This window comes from Symsagittifera roscoffensis, chromosome 7, assembly GCF_963678635.1.
Source record: "Symsagittifera roscoffensis chromosome 7, txSymRosc1.1, whole genome shotgun sequence".
Lineage (NCBI taxonomy): Eukaryota > Metazoa > Xenacoelomorpha > Acoela > Convolutidae > Symsagittifera > Symsagittifera roscoffensis.
In genome coordinates, this window is record NC_087068.1 from 14,556,097 (window position 1) to 14,579,184 (window position 23,088).

At 34.5% G+C, this 23,088-nt stretch overlaps 3 protein-coding genes across 3 annotated transcripts in view; all 3 read left to right on the forward strand.

Moving 5' to 3' along the window:
- Window positions 1–6,596, forward strand: part of LOC134852139 (protein archease-like) — a 124,684-nt gene extending 118,088 nt beyond the window's left edge. The window contains exons 2-5 of the mRNA XM_063868434.1: window positions 2,536–2,776; window positions 3,067–3,234; window positions 3,752–3,861; window positions 6,202–6,596. Coding sequence (XP_063724504.1) covers window positions 2,545–2,776; window positions 3,067–3,234; window positions 3,752–3,861; window positions 6,202–6,291 — 600 coding nt within the window. The 5' untranslated portion in view covers window positions 2,536–2,544 and the 3' untranslated portion in view covers window positions 6,292–6,596. The remainder of the gene's footprint in view (window positions 1–2,535; window positions 2,777–3,066; window positions 3,235–3,751; window positions 3,862–6,201) is intronic.
- Window positions 6,597–6,702: 106 nt separating this feature from the next.
- On the forward strand, window positions 6,703–16,493 carry LOC134852137 (geranylgeranyl transferase type-2 subunit alpha-like). Its single transcript, XM_063868432.1, has 4 exons — window positions 6,703–7,525; window positions 9,213–9,309; window positions 14,823–14,934; window positions 15,262–16,493. The coding sequence occupies exons 1-4, from the start codon at window positions 6,794–6,796 to the stop codon at window positions 16,397–16,399; spliced, it is 2,079 nt and encodes a 692-aa protein (XP_063724502.1). The 5' UTR covers window positions 6,703–6,793; the 3' UTR covers window positions 16,400–16,493.
- A 1,463-nt stretch (window positions 16,494–17,956) lies between these two features.
- On the forward strand, window positions 17,957–20,862 carry LOC134851738 (armadillo repeat-containing protein 2-like). Its single transcript, XM_063867955.1, has one exon. It carries the CDS (start codon window positions 17,959–17,961, stop codon window positions 20,476–20,478), a length of 2,520 nt encoding a protein of 839 aa, XP_063724025.1. The 5' UTR covers window positions 17,957–17,958; the 3' UTR covers window positions 20,479–20,862.
- The last annotated feature ends 2,226 nt before the right edge of the window (window positions 20,863–23,088 follow it).

Sequence of the window (23,088 nt, forward strand, 5' to 3'; positions counted from 1 at the left end):
TATGTATTCATTTATGTATTTATTTATTTATTTATGTATTGATTTATTTTTTTATTGCTTATTTATTTATCAGGTGTGTTTTGTTTATTTGTTGATATTTATTTCTATATTTATTTAATTATTCTTTCTTTCATTTAGTTTTGCTTTTATTATTTATGTATGTGTATTTTGGTGTATACATGTGTTAGTACGATTTTTAGCTCTAGAACTGTTATTCCATGATCTTTATCAATATAGCAAAAATTTGACGTATAAATGTGTTAGTACGATTTTTAGTTCTAGAAGTGTTATTTTATGATCTTCGTTGATATATCAAAAATTTAACCTATACATGTGTTATTACGATTTTTAGTTCTCGAACTGTTATTTCATGATCTTTGTCAATATATCAAAATTTTATTGTATACATGTGTTAGTACCATTTTTAGTTCTCGAACTGTTATTCCATGATCTTTGTCAATATAGCAAAATTTTGGTGTATACATGTGTTAGTACGATTTTTAGCTCTAGAACTGTTATTCCATGATCTTTGTCAATATAGCAAAAATTTGACGTATACATGTGTTAGTACGATTTTTAGCTCTCGAACTGTTATTTCATCATCTTTGCCAATATAGCAAAATTTTGGTGTATACATGTGTTCGTACGATTTTTAGCTCACGAACTGTTATTTCAGGCCCTTTGTCAATATAGTAAAATTTTGGTGTATACATGTGTTAGTACGATTTTTAGTTCTAGAAGTGTTATTTTATGATCTTCGTTGATATATCAAAAATTTAACCTATAAATGTGTTAGTACGATTTTTAGTTCTAGAACTGTTATTTCAGGCTCTTTCTCGATATAGGAAAATTTTGGTGTATACATGTATTAGTACGATTTTTTGTTCTAGAACTGTTATTCTTCAATTATTAGTTGTTCAAGTTGTTTGGTTTTTGCTTCAGTTTCTATGCCTTCGGTGTATTGCGCGTAGCGCCTATGTTTTAAATTGTGGTTTTATCGTAATTTTGCCCTGTTTGCTAGCTTGCAATGCCGTTTCTTTGTGGTATCGCAAATGGTGCGAAGCTCTGCATTGCTTTTGTGTCATATTTTATGTTCATGTTTCAAATACAGGAACTTTTTGTATCAAAGCAGGTATCGTACCATGGATCGAATCCATTTAGCCCATGCGATCATCTTTCAAAATGGATTGTACTTGTTGTGGAAGATACTCGAATTCTGGTATATATTCAGATACAGTGCTGATTTTAATTATCCGGACAAAGCGAATAAAAAGCGAAACTTAAAACGCGTTATTCTCCAATTTATTTGACTTTATTCAAAAACTAAAGATGACAAAACTTGCGAAGAATTTTTACAGAAATTGTATGCTTCAATTTATTTTGCGTCATTCGGGCCCAAAATTTTACGCCGAAACCGATAATTTGATTTTTTTTTCTAGTTTTGATAAATTCAACCAAAACTACCTGTTTACACCAGCGTCAGCTTAGTGTATTATTAAGAACCTTTTTTTCTAACCTAATTCGCAAATATTGGCGCCACTTTTGGAGCAACTTAACAGCTTTTGGATAGCATGTGCTTTGACATTCGAATAGTATTAAGTTTGCACAGTTGATGTATTTTTAATTCGTCAAATGAACCGAAAGAAGCTATTTGTTTTCTACAACATGACAGTAATAACAACTCGATTTCAGAATTTTTATAACTCAAAATATCTAGCAATTTTTTGAAATGCATAATTTATACATAATGTGGCTTTATGCTTTGCGATTTGTTACATTCAAAGTTAGTGCGGATGCCTTCAGTTTTTTTTTTTAAAATTATTACTTGCAAAATTGTGTCTATTTGTAGTTGTTGCCAGCTGCTTTTTTCGTGACTAGTGTTTGTCGATGGTTAAGCGTGCGTGGCTAAGTGGTTAGAGCGTGAGACTCAAAATCTCTTGATGCAATAGGTCGCAGATCGAATCCTAGACCTTGCCGAAGTTTTGCTAATTCGAAGTTTATTTCTATTTTTGTTGCATTTTCTAGAGCTGCTTTTTGTCGTGTTCTCGCTAGTCTTTTATGTATCTCAACAAATTTGAAGAAGGGTATGAAATTTTCATTTTGTATAAAAAAAAAATATTTTTGTTTGATAACCAAAAGTTTTTTTTACTATTTACCATTTAAAAAAATAATCTTGAAATGTTTTTCAGAGATCGAATTTGTGTTGTTGGGTTACATGAGAGGCTCGCCCTGATATAGTTTTGTCAGCAATTGAACAATAAGTTTCGACGTAATTTTTGAGTCACTAAAAAGCAAAAATGATCGTTTTGGGGAAAACATCCAAAATCAATTGCACCATATTAATTCAGCTTAAATTCGAAGCAAATTTTGTCTTCGTCATTTTTCTAAAATCAACTCAATTTGAGAAAAATTTGTTTGAAATTCCAAGTTTCATTAGTTTTGTCCGGATCATTTAAAGCAGAACTCTATCTTTGCCATTCAATATGTTCAATCGTATCATTTCGTTTTCACTGGGACTCAGCGAAGTAATTTTTTTAGACAGTCATGAGTAGTGAGGAAAATGAGAACGCCTGTCGGCCTAATGGTATGTCGGCTTGTGGAGACAGCGAAAATGCAAATGTGATCAAATTCGAGATGGGACAGAGTGTTGAAATGCCCACTATGATGAGTCATCAAGAGGGAACTAGTGGATCTGCCGATAGACCTAGTGTAGGATATGAGTATGTCGACCACACTGCAGATATACAGTTGCATGCTTGGGCACCATCCTTACAAGGTAGTTTATGAATTCCATTCAGTCATATGCAATTGGTACGTTTTGTCATCTCGGTATAATTATTTCAAAAGAAAGTAATTTGAAAAGTCTGGTTTTAGTTTAAGATAATAGGCATCTTTGCAGAAAAAAATGAATGTGAACATAACCTAGACCTAATCTTTTTTGATACAGGCCGAATATTTCTGGATGCCAAATATCGGTGTGCTCTATAAATTTTTTGGTCAAAATGATCACATTAAAGAAATAATATAAGAATTTGAAAAAGTCAAAAGTAATCATTGTCTGTTCAGATGCATTTGTGCAATGCGCGTATGCGATGTTTGCGTACATGGCAGAAATGGACACAGTTGACATTGTCTCAACTGTAGACTTGGAAGCAGAAGGCACTTTAGGCGAAGACGACGAAATTGGATCCCTACTCTACCACTTTTTAGATGAACTGCTCTTCCACTTTTCCGGTATTATTTCTTTCTTTTTTTTCGATCTACTTTCACAGTTAGCCTTCGGAAATAAAGGATTTCACTTCATTCCGTTTTGCGTTTGTTGCTCGTTTCTTTGTTTCCTAAGTTTTGCTGTCTGTTTTTATTTTCTTGTCAATTCTAGAATTTCTTTTCATAAATCTCTTTATGAGATTGTTTTGATATCGGGTAAGTTAGCAAGGAAATTGGGGTAAAATATGAGGATAGAAATGTAGTCGAAAAAGGACATAATCTTTTATGGTTAATTAGTTTAGTATTTTCAATTGAATTTTTTGAATATTTTAGTTGAATTGTCTGAAAAAGCAGTAAGTCAAAGCTGCTCACAAATATAGAATATGCTAGGTTTTAATTGGACGTCAACAGCGTTTCTCAATCAAGAGCAAAACAGCTGGTGTTTTGGTTACTTTCCTTTTGCGCACAAGGTATTATAATGAGCATAGGGGTTATTTCTGGGTGTTTAGATAATGACGAAAAACAGGTACAAATGTGATTTCAGCCGAGTATTTTATCCCAAAGACAATTGAAATCAAAGAATTCGACAGGGAGAACTTAAAGATGAAGTTCACAATTGCAGGAGAGGATTTTGACTTGGCAAAACACCCACAGGTAAGCTAGCAAGGCTAGTCAATAACACATTGCTTTACTTTTAGGTTTAAATGAAACAGCGAAGAAAATATTTGCATCCGTTGATGCAAAAACCAATTGATTAATACTAATTTTAATGATTTCAAATTTTTGATAATGCAGAAAGTTTAGTTATCACAATAGCGGAGCTCTCATAAGGCGGTAAATTGTGATTTACTAGGCATTAAATGAAAATGGCCCGTGTTAAGAGTCTTTCAAACGCCACCTGGCATGGGCCCATGTCATGGACGTTTGGAAACGGAGCATACGGCCTACTGGCGTTCTCTGGGGCTTCATATCAGGAGCGTATCTAAGGTTTTCTTGAGGGGGGTGACTTTTTTTAAATTCGATCAAGTTGGTTTTTGTCCGTTCTGAGCTCTTCCAAATCACTATAAAGACCCTTTTTTGACAAAATTTTCTGCGCCGCAAGCGAATTTATGAATAAACAGGCCAAACCAGGTTATTTTAAGCCCTTTTTAGAAAGTTTTGACTAAAAATTTGTGTTTTTTCGGCGTGCGTTCACCCTCAAAGTTAGTGTATATACGTAGCTCAAAAATGAATATCTTAAAATAGTAGCAAAGCGTGGGTATGCGGTCGAAAGTTAGAAGGGGGAGTCGTCCGCCCACCCTAAATTTGCTCCTGCTTGATATAATTTGTAAATCAGCCAAGCCTTCTGATTAAGAGTCAATGAACGTAACGAAGACTCTTACATAGGTTATTATGATTTTTTTTGTATTTTTTTTCAGCAAAAAATCCTAAAAATTGCTTACGCTCAAATTTGATCTTTTGCGGTTTAAGTTATGATTTTTTAAATTTCAGTTCTTTTCATTTGTTTAAAGGAAGGCGAACTTCACCATTGAACAGCAAAAGTGCAAAAATCACGAAATGCCTGATCAATCAACTTCAACAGTGGATTTCATTTTTCAGATTTCTCAACGAAAAAAAATTACCCATTGGTCCAGTTTTTTTGAGTTAGTTTTATCTAAAACGTATCGATAAAAACTTGTTCTTGAAAAACAAAGAGTTAAGGCCATAGATTTTTTCACGGAGTTTCAAAAGTTGGATTTATTTTCCAAAAACAAGTGAGTATATTTTTATACTCTTTTTCAACTGTCTTGGCTATGTTTTTCAGTTAGTCTGAAAAAAATTGTTGATTATTTTTTCGATTCCGCGTTCAGTTTAATTATCTGAACAAAGACTTCAAGTTTAAACGCAACGTGTCTCTGAATGCAGCAAATTGTACAAATTAACTTATCCAAAATCCAAGAAATTTATTTGAAATCAATACTAAACTGTTCATTTAATATTGTAATATTGTAAATTTTAATAATGCATGTCTGCAATTTAGAGGCCCATTTCATTCGTAATTTGCTTTTCATGTGGGCTGTTAATGTACCAACTTCGATTTGGTATAATTGCAATTATTTATTTTTTCTAATCATTTAGCCCGAAGGGTTTCAGCTTATTTCATTTTAGCTTATAGGCCTCCTACTGCGTCGTTTAATGAGCGTGAAAAGTTAATGATTTATGTATTTTTTGAGGGAATACTTAGTTTTTTTTCGAATTTTCATGTTTTTATGAAAACAGTTTTTTCCACTCAACGGGTTTCTTGTGATGTATTGTCGGCTTTGTTATCGCTTCTTTAGTTTTCTCTTTATATTAATCACTAATGCTGTATGTAAGGGTGTTGCTATTGGGTAGGTACTAGACCTTTTCCCGTAAATAATTTAGTTCGCAGGATAACTGAAATTGGTGGTCATCTCTTTCCATTTGTACTTTCCTAAACTAACACGAACTTTCCATCTGTTTTTTCGACTTATTTTGAGCATGCCTGCATTTTGAAATGCCTGTCCTACTGAAAATCTATTTTTGTATGTTGGTTGTAATTTACTAACTCCGATTTCAGTATAAGTTTTAAAAATTTACTTCGGCTTAAAAGTTTTCGGCTGATAATATAGATGCCTCTTTTTGCGTCTGCGTCGTTTTAGTAAGTAAAAAAAGTTTTATCTAACTGCTTTGAGAGGGACTAATCTTAATCTAATTTTATAAGTTATTTAATAAAAACAGCTATTTTTTGGAACTATGTATTCGTTTCAAGATTTTTCTGTTTTACTACATGCAAATTTTCTTCAACGAAATGGAGCAAGCGTTGGCTACTTGCCATTGCTTTGTTACGAACTGTCGCTTGTTACAAAATGTTGCCCTGCTAGTTACCCCACACTATAGTTTCTTCCCTCACTCTGTGGGAGCAATAGTGGTCTTGTTACCGGTGCGCATTGATTATACGGTGATATATTTTTTTCAACAAACATTTTTTTTCAGGGCACTGAAGTGAAGGCTATAACTTACTCCAACCTACAAGTGCATGAGAACACTGGTATGTGTGATGTGTTTGTCATCGTCGACATATGACAGTCAAGGTTTTGTGATGAGAGAACATTCAAGTGTCCGTCTTATTGCGAGCGGACTTTGTATCACGGGCTTTTCTGTCCACGGAAGAGATGAGACGTCATTCTGTACGAGGAAGTAGAAGAAGGAAAGTTATATAAATAATCAAGAATCCGTCGAATCATGGCCATCAATTAATGCCCATCATGGCCATCAACTTATAAATTAGAAACATTTGTGCTTTGAAACTAAAAAATAGTGCCTGATATTGCACATTGAAATGCAATTAGAACTTTATAAACTAACTTGAAATAAAAAGCAACCAGCTATTGAAGTGTTAGAAAGTTCTGCTGTTTGCGGGTGTTTTCAGGGCTTTCTTGTACCTCAACTATTCTAATGCCAGAAATGATCGAATGGTGGACCAAATATAAGCTATGCAGTTTTTCCGGATCACTTTTTTCCAGATTTTATTTAGTTTTCCCGGTAAAAAAAAACAGACTACATGTAGTTTCGCTCAGACTAATTAATGGAAAAATTTTGTTGTCGGAACTTCGTTATGCGAGACAAATTACTGCTTATGGTGGCATCAACATTTGTGAAGGAGGCTGTTTCATTTTCAGGTATGCATGGTCGGCTGAAGGTGAAAACAGATGCGCAAAAAGAAGCAGAACGGAAGAAAGAAGAACATGAAAAGCTCCTGAAATATCAAGCAGCGAGAGACTTAGTGTTCAAGCTCAGGCCGACCTTGGACGACCAACTACACAACGTCACAACTCAATTGCTGATTTTCAACTGCGAATGTAATACGTTTTGGAATATACGAAAGGAATATGTACTGAAAAAGCTTGAAGAGTATGAGATTAAACAGGAAACAAATAGCAAATTAGAATTTAAAAAGGAGAGTGGTAAACAAACAGAAGCAAAAACGGATGAAAAAAATGAAGTTGTTGAAACTGACTCGAAACAAGAACTTTCCACGGCCAAAAGTGTAAAACAAGATGGCGAAAAGGTTGACGATGAGTCTTCACTTCGCACTTTTTTGGACCAAGAGTTGGTTTTCACTGTGCAGTGTCTGAAAAAGAACCCTAAAGCGTACGCAGTTTGGCTGTACAGGGAGTTTATTATGAATCATGATGGGAAGGCAGATTGGGAGAATGAGCTGCGTCTGTGTGATGAGTTCCTGAAGGCGGATGAGAGGAATTTTCACTGTTGGGATTACAGAAGGGTAGTGTTGCCACACATTACAGGAAGAAGCAAGGTTTGAATTTGCATAAATAAAATGATAACATCAATATTGCCGTTGAATTTTGTATTACCGAGAATACGAATTTATTGTTGATTTTTCGGTTAAATTCATCCTACGGAGATTAGCGAGCACATCATATGAAGATTTTTTTAAACAGAGTTACAATGTTTATTAGGTGTCGTAATTGAAGGATCGGTATTTTTTCGATAATTAGCTCTTTTTTGGTTCTATCGTGAAATGGCGACAGCTCAAATTTTTTTGCTTTGTTATAATAGATATAAATACAAAAGATAAAACACGGAGACCCGGTTACTTTACAAGTACTTTACTACACAGAATGGTCCGACCATAGTCTAAAAAATACAAAAAAGTAGTTTTTCTTTTCAATTAGTGTCGTTTTTTCTGCGTGTTGTGATAAACCGATCTGAACGAAAAACTGGATTTAGGGAATATTAGAAAGTCATAGTAAAAAGGCAAATTGAACTAATTTATTGTAGAAAATTGACTAAAAAATATCAAACAAAATTGAAACAAATAATTTTTTAAATTCCCAAATGGCGCTACAAAAAATTTCAGAATCAACTTTACTTGAAAAAAAATTTTTTCATGGCCTAAATTAAGCAAAGATAAGCTACTTTAAGCCTGCTCGCTCGCACAATTCGCTTGAATTTAGACTAAAATGGTTAACCGTTAACCTGTTTTTCTCGACCCTGGTTCAACTTTTTGGAATTTTTAAAATGTCGTTCGAATCACGACTGAAAGTGATATTATATGATATACTCGACTCATTCCCATTTTTGTGGTACCTGATTTCGCGTGGAAAGCAAAAAGAAAAAGAAAAAAGTAAAACACCCCAATACATTTTTCTAATGGTCGGAACAATAAAAATCTGATAAAAAGATTCAAATTCCAGTCTCAAAAATTGTTTTTGAGAAGATTTTATGATGGTCTAGGATGTTCGCATAGTTTGATCTTCCGCCGATAAGCAACGGTATTGCGATAGGTTACCAAACATTTTTCCCGTAAATAATTTTGTTCAGGACTCTTTCATCTACTTGCTTTATTATAAATTCAATTTTAAAAAATAAATCGGCCCATCTTGCTTAGAGGTAACACACCTGCTTGAGACGGCAAAGGTTTTAATGGTTGGAATGCAGTCGAGACCGGTTTTTTGCAAACTAGTTTCTGTGCTTTTCCGGACTATCGTTCGTCTGTTTATTTTGTCGTTCGTCTGTTTATTTTGTCGACTTGATTCCCGTAGCCCATTTTTTCCCCAAAATTCAGCTTTCTTCCAATTTACTGTAACACTCAGGCTTGAGACGATAGAGCCCGGGAGTTCCAATCCAGTCTGGACCTGTTTTTTTTGCAAATTGAAAGTTTTCGGCTTTTTTTTTTATTTAGGTGTCTCTGCTTATTTTTACCGGTTTAGTTCTCTCAGAAACGACTTTTTGAAAGTTCGGCTTTTTTCTAGCTTTCCGAAAGTCCTTTGAAGAGTTTTTAATGGTGTAGGTAATTTTGTTCAGGGTGTTTTTGGCTTTTGCATCTTCATTGTTTATAATGACAAAAACGATTTTTTGAAAGTTATTTTTTTTAATTTTTGTTTCTTTTCATTTGATTGTAGTTATAGTCATTCACTTTTGTATCGCAAGTTGTGCGAAGCTCAGTTTTGCCTCTATGTGAAAAAGTTTGACCTGTTTAGGAGTTGGAGCTGCAGTTTACCACCTCCAAAATAGAGGACAACTTCTCCAATTTCTCATCTTGGCACTACCGCACAAAGTTGTTGTGTGGAAACGAACGTAAGATGCTTACATTGTTAATTATTTTAATATAACTATTTTATATAATATTTTGCATCTTTTTATTGTTTCTATTGGTTCATTTGTGAAGTCGAATTTGATTGAGGTCATTAAGAGTCTTGAACGTAGTAAATACTTTGATATTGCCGATTTTTTTTAGGAATAAGTCTAAAATTTGTGTACGCTCAAATTTGATTTCTCGCGGCTTTAAGTTCAGTCCATATCGTTTTTTTCAAAGGAAGGCAAACTCTACAAGTGAACAGCAAAAATGACTTTTGTCACGAAAAACGTGTCGACTTCTAGTTCTGATAGTGGATTTTAATTTTCAGATTTCACAGCGGAATAATAATTTTACTTTTTGATCCAGTTTATTTGAATTGGCTTAGTGTAATCAGAAAAGTTTTTAGCATAACTTTTTCTTGTTCATGACTCTTTTTTCAACTCTCTGTTGGCTGTTTTTGTTTCAGAAATTTTTTTGTTAAATTTAGTTCTTCTGACACAAGTTAGCTTTCGAGAACTTTGCTGATACTTATATTAAGAGTAAATTTAGTTCCTTAATGGTTTTTACTTAAGTCTGTTCACTTGAAGAAAGTTTTTGTGATTTGTGACGCATCGCGTAAAACAGAATTTTGACGAGATCTTGATTTAAAAAATTGTTTTGGATTACTCTGACGTTGCAAGTTCGCTTTGTAAAATTTTGTTGTCTCTTTGTCAAGTGATCCAACATTATATTGATCTTTTGCGTGTCCGTGCCAAGCTTTTTGAAGTTTCTCCGATAAGTATATAAGTTAAGTTGCCTTTTTAAAAACTTTTGCCTGTTATTTTTATCTTGGTTTTTCTTTGTTCTTACTTTTTATCTCATTTTCTGTAGCTGACTTTGTGTTTTTTTGCAGCTTTCGAACTATTTTTATTTGCAACACCAAGGCAAATTCTATGATGCTGTGGTATTCCTTTAAAACAGCTTAGTTTTGTCAGCGAAGTTCATAAAAACAATCTCATAACTGACTTCGCAATTTCGCTAGTTTTTGTTCCGATCTTTTAAAATGGGTAGAAATCTGTTTTTGGATTTAAAAATTTTTTAATTTTTTTTTTTCACGTAAAATCAGGTACCACAAATAATCATCGGAATGAGTCGAGTGATATATGATATTTAAGTTCTTTCAGTCGTAATTTGAACGACATAAAATTGTTTAAAAAGTAGTCTCAGTGTCAAGATAACCTGTTTTCAAATTTTTGATTTTTTTTGCTTTATTCGAGCGAATAAAGCGAGCAAACAGGCTCATTTTGTTTTCCACGCAAAAGCGGGTTCCATAAATTTGCACATGAATGGATTTAGTCATATATCATGTTAAAGCATTTTCATTCGTGATTCGAACGATCTTAAAAATTGTTTTGAATTGCTATTTGACATTGCAATATCTCTTTGTAAAATGTTGTTTTTTCCAAGTGCTCCTACTGTATATTGACGCTTTGCGTGTCATTGCTTGGCAATTTTAATTATTTTTGCTAAATATTAAAGTAGAGTTGCTTTTTTCGCTTATGCCTTTTTTTTTTTAGTTTTTGCTTTCCATGGCATTTTGCTGCGGCTGGCACTGTCTTTTTGTGGGGATTTTTAACTTTTTTCCTACGCTTAGGCGGAGTTCGTAAAAAACTGTGACTGAATTAGCATTTTAGCGAGATTTTGCTCCGATCTTTAAATATGGTAACTTATGAAATTCTATTCTTTTTGCTTTGTCTTCGACTTTTGCTTTGTATTCGACTTTGTTTGTAGTTTTTTTTCGCTGGAAATCAGGTACCACAATTAATCAGCGGAATGAGTCAAGTGATATACGATACTAAAGTTTTTTTCAGTCCTTAATTCACAACGTTATCTGTGTCGAAAAAGTGATTTGAAAATTTTTATTTTTGTTCTAATTTCGAGGGAAGTGAACGAGCAGGCCTTTTTTTCAACGCAAAACCAGGTGCCTCAAATAATCATCGGAATGGGTCGTGATTGAACCGACATGATAAAAAGTTTTCCATAAGTTGTCTCAGTATCGAGAAAAACAGGTTGGAAAGTTATGATTTTTGGTATGACTTTCGAGCGTATAATGTTGTATTTTTGGTTCATTTTCGAGCGAGTAGACTTGTTAAAAAAGGACAAGCCGCGAATATTTTTTTAATCTGCGAAGGTGTAGTTTTAATCCATTAAAATAGTTTCTGAATTTTTTAAAGCGCCATCTTGGGACTAAACACTTCAAAAATTCGAAACATTTCTGCAAAAATTGTTTTTTTTTTGTTTTTCTAAAGTTTTTTTGACAAAAACTGTTTGTAGAATTTGCCTATTTGATATTACTGTCGACTTTGCCTCAGTGCGAGGCTTTTCTCTCAACATTACATTCTTTTTTCAAGAATTTGGTTGGAACATACTGTGCTAATTGCACGGCAACCGGAGATTCTACTTGTTCTGACCATTTAAAATGGGGAGAAGTTTTGATTTCGTGCGTTTACTATTTCCTCGCTTAATCACGTAGCACAAATCATAATCAGAGTGGGTCAAGTGGTATGTATTATTTAAGCCTTTTCAGTAATGATTTGAACGACATAAATTTCAGCCATAGATATTGAACGACATAGATATTTTTTAAATGCAACTCAGTGTCGAAAACGGGTTTGAAGGTGTTGATTTTTTGTCCAGTTACGAGCGAGCAGACTTGTAGTTGGCTTATAATTTAACTAATAAAGCTAGCTATGGCTCAGTTTTTTTCAAGTCAAATTATTTATCGATAAACTTTCTAGCGCCTTCTTGGGAATAAAAATTGTATGGATTTTTTGTGGAAAACTGTTGTCAAATGTACTTAATAAACTTTTACAGGCGCATTTACTGGTTCTCACGCTTATCACCCCGCGTTTTTAACCCCTTTTTCTTAACCCCTTCTCATAAAACCCAGATTTAGATAACCCCACTACAATTTATTCCCTTTTTAATACCAATTGTTCGAATCAAAGTGGAAGTTACTTGACAGGAATTCGGAACCACAACGTCGGTAACAGTCAAAGCTTCAATTCCAAAAAATGTTGTAAAACAAAACGAAATAACAGGCACGCTGACAAATGCGGTTTAGATTGGAACGGAAATGATCTTGTCGATAGTCTAGATTTTGATATGAACTTGAAAACTAATCCGGCCGGCTTTATCCAAAATAGAAACCGAAAATGATCAGATTGATCTTTACCCTTGCAATCGGGTACTAGACTTTTTTCCCGTAAACAGGATCATCACGTCTAGAGGATCCATTCTAGAGAATTTTTCATCTGACATGCTCAATTTTTGAAAATTAAAATCGAAGTACTACCATTTAGCCATTAATTAGTTCCAGCCTGTCAGGTTGCTGGTTTTTGTTCTAGTTCCTGTTGGTTCAATTTTCGTTTTTAAACGCCTTTTTTCAAATCTTGTTGGGTTTTAATGGTTTGTTTTTGAAAGCATGGGTTTTGTTCCATCGTAAACGCTTTTTTTACTATAACTGAAACTTTGCAACTTTGTAAATATACCATGTCTGACTTTAAGTTTTTTTCGTTTTTTTTTAAATGTTTAAATAGTTCCAGTTTGTTATATCGACATAGGCAGCTTTATTTGCGTAATCTCGAGGGAAATTTCAGCCAGGATGGAACGCAAAAACTTACAAATTCAATGAAGTTTTTTATGACAACAGTTTTTTGTTTTCGGCTCAACAGGTTTGACCCAAAATTTGTCGCCTCTGTTGCAGCTTGCTAAACGGTTTCTAATTTTTTGGATGGTTTCTGAATTTCATCTGATTGAAGTATAAAGTTTTTGTAGCTATCATTTTTCAACTTTTGTCAAATTGTTTTTTCAAGTAATTTTTTCAACAATTTTTTTTTGACTTCTGCCTTTTGTTATTCACTATTTTGTAGCGCAATGTGTTTTTGCAGTGCAAGTATTGCAAAACTCCGCTTGGCCTTTGTATAAAATATTTCTGCCTATGATAGGTTAATTGATCGAAGCTAAGCTGTATTCAAATACCGATCATTTTAAAGTAAAACTTAAGTTTCTCTAACCATCTAAAGGTTCTCAGTTTTGTGAACTGTCGGCATGCAATGCAATGTCTAAGGGGTTTTTCAGCCCCTATTCCCAATCTAGCGTCCCTCAAGGGATCGATCGTTTCGGGATGAATCTGCTAGAGACAGCATTTTGCAAATACGAGTCGAGACAGTACGTTTTTCAACGTCTCTGGGAGGCTGCAAGGAGACGTTTTTTCTCAAAAAAGTTGAAAAAAAGAATTTAAATTTTATTCAAAGAACAAATAGTTAGCTTAAGTTTGCCCTAGCGCGAAAGAAACGCACATTATTTTTTTTTTTCAGTTTTTGACTTGATTGTTGCTCACTCGAGGCGTCATAGAAAATTAATTTTTCGACGGAAGCGTCTTTTTGCCAAACTGGATTATCATATAAGTGTGAAAGATGAAAGAAACATCCCGACAGCTTGGAAGCTGGGAAATTTTTCTGAAATACTTCAATAGCAGCCCTTCAACTCAAAATCCGGTAAAATTTTTTCAGATCTATTCTCAGGGGCTAGTTTTGTTAGGACTTCTAAGAAACGGTGGTAAGTTTTCCTTTTTTATTGGTAGGAACGCATACTTGCAAGCGGGGCTATTTCTGAATGACTGACAATAGAGTATAGAGTTATAGAGTAAAGTTGATATAGAGTAAAGTATAGATTATAGAGTAAAGTTGGTGAAATATTTTGGGAATGACTTCGAAAGTTCTGTCAGCCAACTAATGGCCTCAATTAGTACATCAATTGGAATACTCTTATGGTTGTATCAGGACTTAATTTGGATCAAAATATCCGTGTTAAATGGGGTGAAATTGTTGTGTGGTTATCGTGTTACGAGGTTATGAAGTAGGTAGTGTAATCATAGGGGGTTTAATAACGTGGGGTTAAAGAATGAGACACCATCATTTGCATGTTTATGCGTTTTTTGTTTAGTTTTCCGAGGATGCTCGTAAAAGGACGCCGAACTGTCTTTGCTATTTGTCTTTCCTGTCTTTCCTCGCGTTTCATCTTTCTACGGTTTTCGTACTTATTTTCCTTCGCTTCAGTAATTAATAGTTTTAATCACGATCTGACGACTCGGGCCACTAAAAATTATGATAACTAATATGCTAGTTTTTTTTCCAAAAAACCCGGGGAAGTCATAGATTAGATTTGAGAAAAAAAACCGAGTTTATTGACTGTCGGAACTAGGTGAATGCCGGTTACTTCGGGGACTGTCGAATGTGGGCTTTTCTTTTTTTTGTTCTTTGAACAACGATTTTGAAAAGATATGGAAAGTTACTCAAGTTGAGTTAAAAGTTTAAGTATGAATGGAAATGAATTGTTTGATTTTTTTCCGTGTTGGAAGTGAGCGAAGAAAAACCAACTGTCCACTGCTCAATGGAACTTCTTTGCGCTCAATGATTCCCCCCTCCTGTTCGTTTCAAATTCAAGTTTGGACATTTTGATTCTGTTCTAGGCGTGATTGACTGTGACGTGTTGGGCGAGGAGCGAGTAAGAGAAGAGGTTGACCTGGTGTACAATGCATTGTTCACTGACCCCACCGACCAGAGTGCTTGGTTCTATTACAAGTTAGAAAAATATGCTTACATACGCATAATGGCATAACATTTATCAAGATATTTACGATAATAATGGCATAGTATGCATCATGATAAAAAGTTTTTTTATTTTAATCCTTGCACCTAAAATGTTAAAGATTTAGACAATTTACTTGCGAGAGAAAGGACAAGCATTGGAACTATTCAGCTCATTGCACAAATTGCTGTTATTCCTTTGATTAGTTCTGCCGGGCGTTTTTTTTCTCGGTTAATTTAAAAGAAACCGTTATAAGAATGATGTAAAGAAACCTTCATAAGAATGATGTAAATTGAGCGCTTAAATTTAGCTTAGTTTAGGTGGCTCCATGGGAACAGGCACTCCGAAACTTTATCTATTCTATCAATCATGGTCATCAGAAGTTTCAGTTCAATTTCACTTCTATTTTCAAAGCCAGTCTCTAAATCGAAAATCAAACCAACCAAAATATTTCTCTGCTCGAGTATGGTGAGATATACAATCAAAGCTGTGAACTTGTATACAAGTTTCAACAGTTCAGAGGAGCTGTCAAATCATTGGATATTGTCTATCGTTAGCAGTTCGATACCTCCTTTCGGAAAAATTGAAGTCGATTTGCAGCTACCGGAACAACTTGAGATCAAAAATTGTCCGAAGCTAGTTTTGGAAGAGAATGACAAGATGTTTAGCTTCGTAGATCCGAAGCCTCTTTTGAGCCAACATGTCAGTGGAATGCAATCGGCCTATCCAGATGTCGGCAAGTATGACACTGAAATGCTCTTGGATCTAGCGAAAGAAGAGCCAATGAATAAATACGTATTGATTCAATTGACCGAGCTATATCGAGGGCGGTTGCTAAATAATGTCGACAAGACTGACGTTGATGTGAACAAATCGAAAAGCTTGGAAAGTCTTCAGAAATTAATATCCATCGATTCGTTGCGAGCTAGTCATTATAAAGATACTAATAGTGATGTTATTTTAGAAGCTGAAATAGTTCAACAGAAACTGATTTTGGAAGGTCATAAAAATCAGGAACTTAACGGATGCTTGGTCAACGGTGATGCAGACCAGCCGAAATCAGTTGACGGAGCTTTAAAGTTACCAGGTTTCAAGTTAACTCAAATTAGAAGAATTACATGTCTCTTCATGCTTTCGGAAATAGATTTATCGGAGAACAATTTAGAATCTATTGAACCGTTAGCAGGTTTTATGAACGTGAAAAAGCTGACTCTTGATAACAACAAAATTAAGGACCTATCTCCGCTTTATTTGTGCTACAGTTTAAAAGCACTTTCGGCCAAGAGTAATTCAATTAAATCTTTAGATGGTTTTGAGAGCTTAGTGGACTGTCATTTGATGGGGGTTATTGACGTGTCTGATAATTCAGTGGTCGATCAAGAGGATTTCAAAGAAAAACTTGTGCTTTGGTTTCCACGGTTAGAAATGTTGAATGGTGAGCCACTATCACCGGATTAAATAAATCTGAAAGGAAAAGCTGTACATTTCATTTGAATAGAAATATTATGTATATTTTTGTCATTATTTATTCAAATATAATTTATTGAAATCAGTTTTGCTAACTAAATGAATGAACACAAACCTTGGTGGGCATCGAATAATTAACCGTTCGTTAAAGATATGGGCACCTTTGTCACTTTACGATACGACTGCTCCCTACGTGGGGGAATAGTTTAAGTATTCTTCAGCTAGTTTACGCTTGCGATTAGCAAGCGCTATCTAATCGGAATATTGACTTTTTTCGGGTTAACAACTTGTTTAACCGAATCATTTGGTATCTTGGTTCATAATGAATCTAATTTTTAAGCGTCTCCGGCTTTCTTTGTTCGAATTAGTGGACTGAATTCGAATATGACCAGGACCTGTTTTTTTTTTCAAACTACAAAAAAATGCTTTTTTGTTTTCACATTTCCTGCAATTTTTAATTCTGCTAACTTTGACTTCGTATTTTTTTAGGTTTTTTTTCGCTTTAAAAAACTTTCAGCCTAAGAAATTTTGGCTTATATATTAGTGGCTTATTAACTTATTTTCGGTCGTTCGCCATAATTTGTATGTTTCCCTGGGGATCGCAAAAAAAAAATCCTTAAGAATCTCGGAAAAGAAATTATAGTTCAAAGTTTTTCATGACATCAAATTTTGTTTTGCTATTTTTGAATTTTCCTTAAGCGCCGCCGATTAAGTTTCTGGGCGTGTTTTCCGCAAATAGAACAACATATCAGACAACATTTTGAAGTTTTTTAGTTTTGGTTTCTTCGGAAACGTTTCCGTTTTTTTTTGGACTTAGTGGCTCTCTTTTCCTGTCTGCTAGCTTGCTAAGCTTTTTTTGTGGTATGGCAAGTGATGCGAAGCTACGCCTCTGTTTTTGTTGCAATCATTTGAAAAATGAGGAGGAACTTTGTATTCGAGTGATTTAGATTTTTTTTTTCTGTTTTCCACGCAAAATCAGCTACCACGAAAAACTATCGAAAAGAGTTGAGTGATATTTCATATTAAAGCTTTTTCAGTCGTGATTTGAACAACATTAAACAATTTTGAAAAAGTTTCCCTTTGGCAAGAAAAACTGGTTTGAAGTTTTTGATGTTTCGTCTAAATGCGAGCGAGTAAAGTGAGCGAGCACACCTATTTATACTTAATTTAAGCCGTTTAGAATAGCTAAATTAAGCTCTATCTAAATTTTATTCGAATTTAGTTAGTTTTTAGATATTTTTGTGGCAATTTTGGGTATCAAAAACTTCAAAAAATTTTTACATTTTTTTCGTTTTTCTTGTCTTTTTTCTTCAAATTCTATTGTGTCGTTTGCCTATATTCCTATGATTGTCGAATATGCCTAAATGATAGCTTTACGTCAGATCCTTATATCAAACCACGCAGAAAAAACTACACTAATTTGAAAACGAAAAACTTTTTTCGTGCAATTTTTTTAAAGACTATATGGTCGGAACATTCTATGCTACTTGGACAGTAACCTGCTATCCTTGTTATTGATATGTCAATATAATATTTTTTTTCAGGTAATAATGGAGGGCTCTGCTGAAGGTGGTGGAGGATCCTCCCGCAGACGCCGAACATCAGGAGAACCTTTCTACGCTCTTCCCAGAAACAGAGACACTGCCACAGATATCATAAACGAAGCGAGAACTTCCCTAAAAATGGTCACAACCAAACGACCGTTCACCCCTAAAGAGTCCAAAAGAACCCTATTTGGAGAACCCCCAGGACCTACGTTCAGTAGTCGACCACCGTCTAGTTTCAGTCTCAGCAGTAAACACTTCGACCCTACCGATTCTAGACCTCCCAGTGGGACCAAATTGAGTCCCCTGGAACACAAACCGATGCTGCCTATTGCACCCACAACTCCGGCAGTCGGAAATCATAAAAGAAGATCGAAAGATGTTGTTGAAAGGAAAAACTCAAAAGGATTGATGAGAGCTACTAGTGTAGATGCATCATCGGCAAATTCACTTAATGTAAGCATGGAAAATGCTATTGTAATACAGGAGCGGCGTTCTGATAGCGCACCGAAAGAAAGACCCCCGATATGTCCGGTTCCGGGGAAGAACGTCGACAGTGGGTACCTAACGTCCGAGTCCCGGGGAAACAGCGGCGGTAGCGAGACTAATCTGAAAGATCCCCAAACGAATAAACGGGATCCGCACTCGGCATCAGCAACACAAGATCAAAAACGAGTAGAGTTAGTGACGAGAACAGACGAGACACGAGAGTTAAGTTACGATAACTTGAATTCAGAAATGGAACCGATTCTGGCAAAATTAACGAAAGATGGCTGCCCTGAGTTGCTATTGAGTCTGATCAAAGAGCTAGACGAACTTCTATCTTCACAGGAAATGTACAGAGAACGAAATTCTCTGAGATCGAACGTTCTGAAAACCGTTTTTAAGCTCTTAGACATTGAGAATCCAGAACTACAAATGAAATTAGCTGAAGTTATCTTGAAGTATCGAGTTAGTGGAAATAATCTGAACAATGTCTGTAAGTTAGTGTTCAAGTTGTCGAAAAGTGAAGAAAATGATACAATTTTTGCAGAGAGCAGCTTGCTTGATTTGCTATTGGACGTTGTAACTGTCACCGAGGAACAGACTTACGACGTTCTAGTTTATGTTTTCGGGGCCTTGAAATTTCTTAGCAGCAACGGACAGTTACTAGAGAAATTAATAGAGCTTGGTCTGATTCCGACTATTTCTAATTTTCTAACCAATACACCTCAATTGACTGGTGATAAGACATTTAACATTCTAGTTCAAGTTACGTCTTGCATTCGAAATATAGCAGAAGATCCAGTCAACACTGTATACCTTATAAGGTATAAACTATTCGCTCAGTTGTTTACGATTCTCACCTCCTATGATTCTCAAACAGAAGTGACGTTGAATATTTGTCGAACTCTCAGTCGCGTGGTAACGAACCCTGAATGTTGTAACGCAATAACAAAAACTGAAAACTGGTGCCTTATTTTGAAATCAGCTCTGAAAAAGCACTACAACAGGGCTAATATTTCAGTTAGAATTATTTATTTTTTCTCAATTGTAGCTGTAAGCGGAGGTCGGGCGGATTCGAACCGCGACCTTATTTTCTCTCAAAGTGAGTCAACATTGCTGTTGATTTTGAACTACTTTCTCTCACAGAAGACTGATCAGACTTCTTCGGAGTCCCTGCCAAATCAAGACACCGAAAGTCCTACAGATAACGACGACGTTCTTGTTAAATTGACTGGGTTAATAGCCAATTTGAGCTTGTCAGAATCTATCGGAACAGCTCTTTGTAGAAACTCGAAGTTCCAAAGTTTGCTGCTGAAAATACTAAACAGAAAACCGGTACTTACTCATCGAGAACTGGTATTAAATACAGTAGTAGTTCTGCATAACTTGTCTTACTTTGCAGGTACACTGCAAGAATGTGCAATTCATGAAAACCAAACAAAGATTGCACAGTTGTTGGTAAACGTGATGATGCCTAAAGATCTGCAAAGTTTCGACGAGAATCTTGAAGTTATGACCGAATGCGTTCGTGTCTACGCCAATCTCACAAGATCGGAAAAGGTCAGGAATTTCTTAATTGAAAACAAAATCGATCTTCTACTGTTCACGTTGGTTGATAGCGGAAGACGTGAACTTCTTTTCAACGTCGTCGGAGTTTTAGTCAACATGACTTTGGATTCGACTCAATGCGATAAAATATCGGAAACTGAACTAATTTCGGCCCTAGTTGAAAACCTTCGTGAATTTGGTGATGACGATTGGCTTCTATCAAGTGCGCTTTGTAAAACTTTCTGGAATTACTTGGCATGTTGCAGCAAAAAACATCCAATTAAAAACGAAGATTGTCGGTCATTAAAAGAAGTTTTAAACTTCTTAATACTCGAGGCTAGAAGCTTGAAAGAAAGTTCGACAGAAGTCAACGCCGGTGGTGATGGTTTTGAAAGGCATGATACAGTGGCACCTGAAGTTGACGAGTTTTTGTCGGTTGCTGGCAACCTGGTTCAGAAGCTGTACGGTATTCTGGCTTCATTCAGCCAGTGATCTTCTAAAATGACTAATAACTCTTACAACTGCCAAGGATTTTTGAATGTTTGTCATTTTCAAATAGGTTTTTATTAATCAAATTTTAAAAATTTTCAATCAGAATAAGAAATTTTTTTGAAGTTCATATTTTATGCCGTTGAGATCAAAACCTCAAGTTCGATATCTTCAGCTCTACTCGCCTTTTGATTTAAGAAATTGTAATTGTATATAGTAATTTTTGAATGTTTGTAAAAATATGTCAAATTATCTTCACAGTGTAAAAAAAGATTATTCCTGAGTATTGTAAATATTTATATGAAAGTATATCAATTTTGAGACAAATTGTTAGATGTTATTGTCCTTTTCGAAGTTCGTGTAAAATATATGTAAATAGTTAATTTGTAGCTGACTGCTTTAAAATGTTGATTCAATCATATCAATGAATCATATCTTTAATAATACATTTTAATATAAATTGTCCTGATAAACCTGCGTAGTCAATTTTAGTAGCTTGACTCAGTGCTGATAGCTTAAACAAATGTTTATTATGCTAATTTGAAATAGTTAATTCATTCTTTATCTTAATTCATTCTTCTTCGTTTTTTGTTCCGAACATTTGGAAAAATGTGGAGGAACTTTGAATTCGGGTGCGTCTTAGTTTTTTCTTCTTTCCGCGCTAAATCAGATAACACAAACAATCTTCGAATGGCTCGTGTGATAAATCATTTTAAAACCCTTTTAGTCGTGATTCGAACGACATTAAAAAATTTTGAACAAACTTTTTGTGTCGAGAAAAACTAGTTTGAAATTTTTGATTTTTGGTCTAATTTCAAGCTAATAAGGTGAAGCTCAGCAGGCATACAAAAGTTTTTTATGCTTAATTTAAGCCGTGAAATTTTGATTTTACTCGTGTAAAGTTAGGTTTTTGGAGTTTTCTAGCGCCAATTTGGGAATCAAAATTAAAAATTTCAAAAAGTTGGCATAGCATTGGCAATTTTATAGCATATGTAGCTGATTTGTAGGTGGGTTATGGCAAACTTTCAAAGAACCGTGGTGGACTTGCGAGACTCCTATTCCCTGGGTGGATTATCGAATTTGACACATTTCAAAGTTTTATCATTTAAGCTGTCTAATTATTTGAACACGCCATTTGAAAAATTTTTGAAGTGGTTCGAATTAATTTTCATTTAAGTTATCAAATGTTTGAGTATACGAAACGTTCATGTGTACTAGGGAAAAACGAGAAGTATTGCTTTCTTGTGGTCAGACCACTTTATGAAGGCAAGCAACTATGGATTAGCATTTTTTCCGCCCTATTTTTACTAGGCATTCACCCGTAGGTAGCCAAATAAGGTAACCTGTTAAAACCCTTGCGGCCCTAATTCGGATTTCAAAAAATTTGTTAGTTTCGAAAAAACTGGTTTGATTTTTTTCCGTTTTTTTAGACCAACTGACACGAAGTTTACAAATGAGACTGATTTCTTAATTTTAATCCAATTCTTACGTTAGTCTAGATATTATGACTTGTAGTTTTGCAGCTTTTCACCTAATTCAATCGCCCTTTAATAAAAATACAACAAAATTTTAGGCGAAAAATTCAAAATTTTCTTATCTTTTTGAGAAATAATTTTTAATCTATTTATATATTTAAATGCGGACTTCACTATTTCGCCATGTTTAAGCTTTTTCAACGTATTTTTTTTTTTGCATGGTTAAGCTATATCGTATATTGCAATGGTTAAGAATTTTGTTCCGATTTTCCAATTTAATTTTATTGGTTATTTTACCGAGTTTAAATTAAGCAGCCCAATATTGAATTAGGGGTTGCGAATTTGGTCTCCAATTTTGAATGCCCGAATCATTTTAGTTTACGAGATAAGAAGATTTTTGCGATTTTTTCAAAAATTTTCAGAAATTTCAAATAACAAAAAAATTTACAAAACTTGAAGTTCCCAACCCTGTAGTTGGGTACTGTCATAGTACTATCAATGACTGCGAGTCTTGCCTCCAAATATATGACTGCTCAAATCCTTGTGGTTTTCGAGATATGTTTTTTGTGATTTTTTCAAAAAGTTTCAGAAAAGTTAAATTATTATTATTTTTTTAAAATCTGAAATTCCCTACCCTGTAGTTGGGTACTGTCAGAGTACTATCAATGATTGCGAATCTTGCCTCCAAATATGAATGCTCAATTCTTTGTAGTTTTCGAGATGTGACGTTTTTTGCGATTTTTTCAAAAAAATTTCAGAAAATTTTAATGAATTATTTTTAAAAATTTGAAATTCGCAAATTGTACTTGGGTGTTGTCAGAATACTCTAAGGAATTATAAATCTTGTCTCCAAATATGACTATTCAAATTCTAGTAGTTTTCGAGATATGACGTTTTTCGTGATTTGTGCAACAATTTTCTGAAACTTAAATTATTATTATATTTTAAAAATCTGAAATTCCCAACCCTGTACTTAGGTCCTCTCAGAGTACTCTCAGGGATTGCGCATCTTGCCTCCAAATATGACTGCTCAATTCTTTGTAGTTTTCGAGATGTGACGTTTTTTGTGATTTTTTCAAAATTTTCAGAAAGCTTAAACTAATTGTTTTTCAAAATTTGAAATTCCCAACGCTATAAT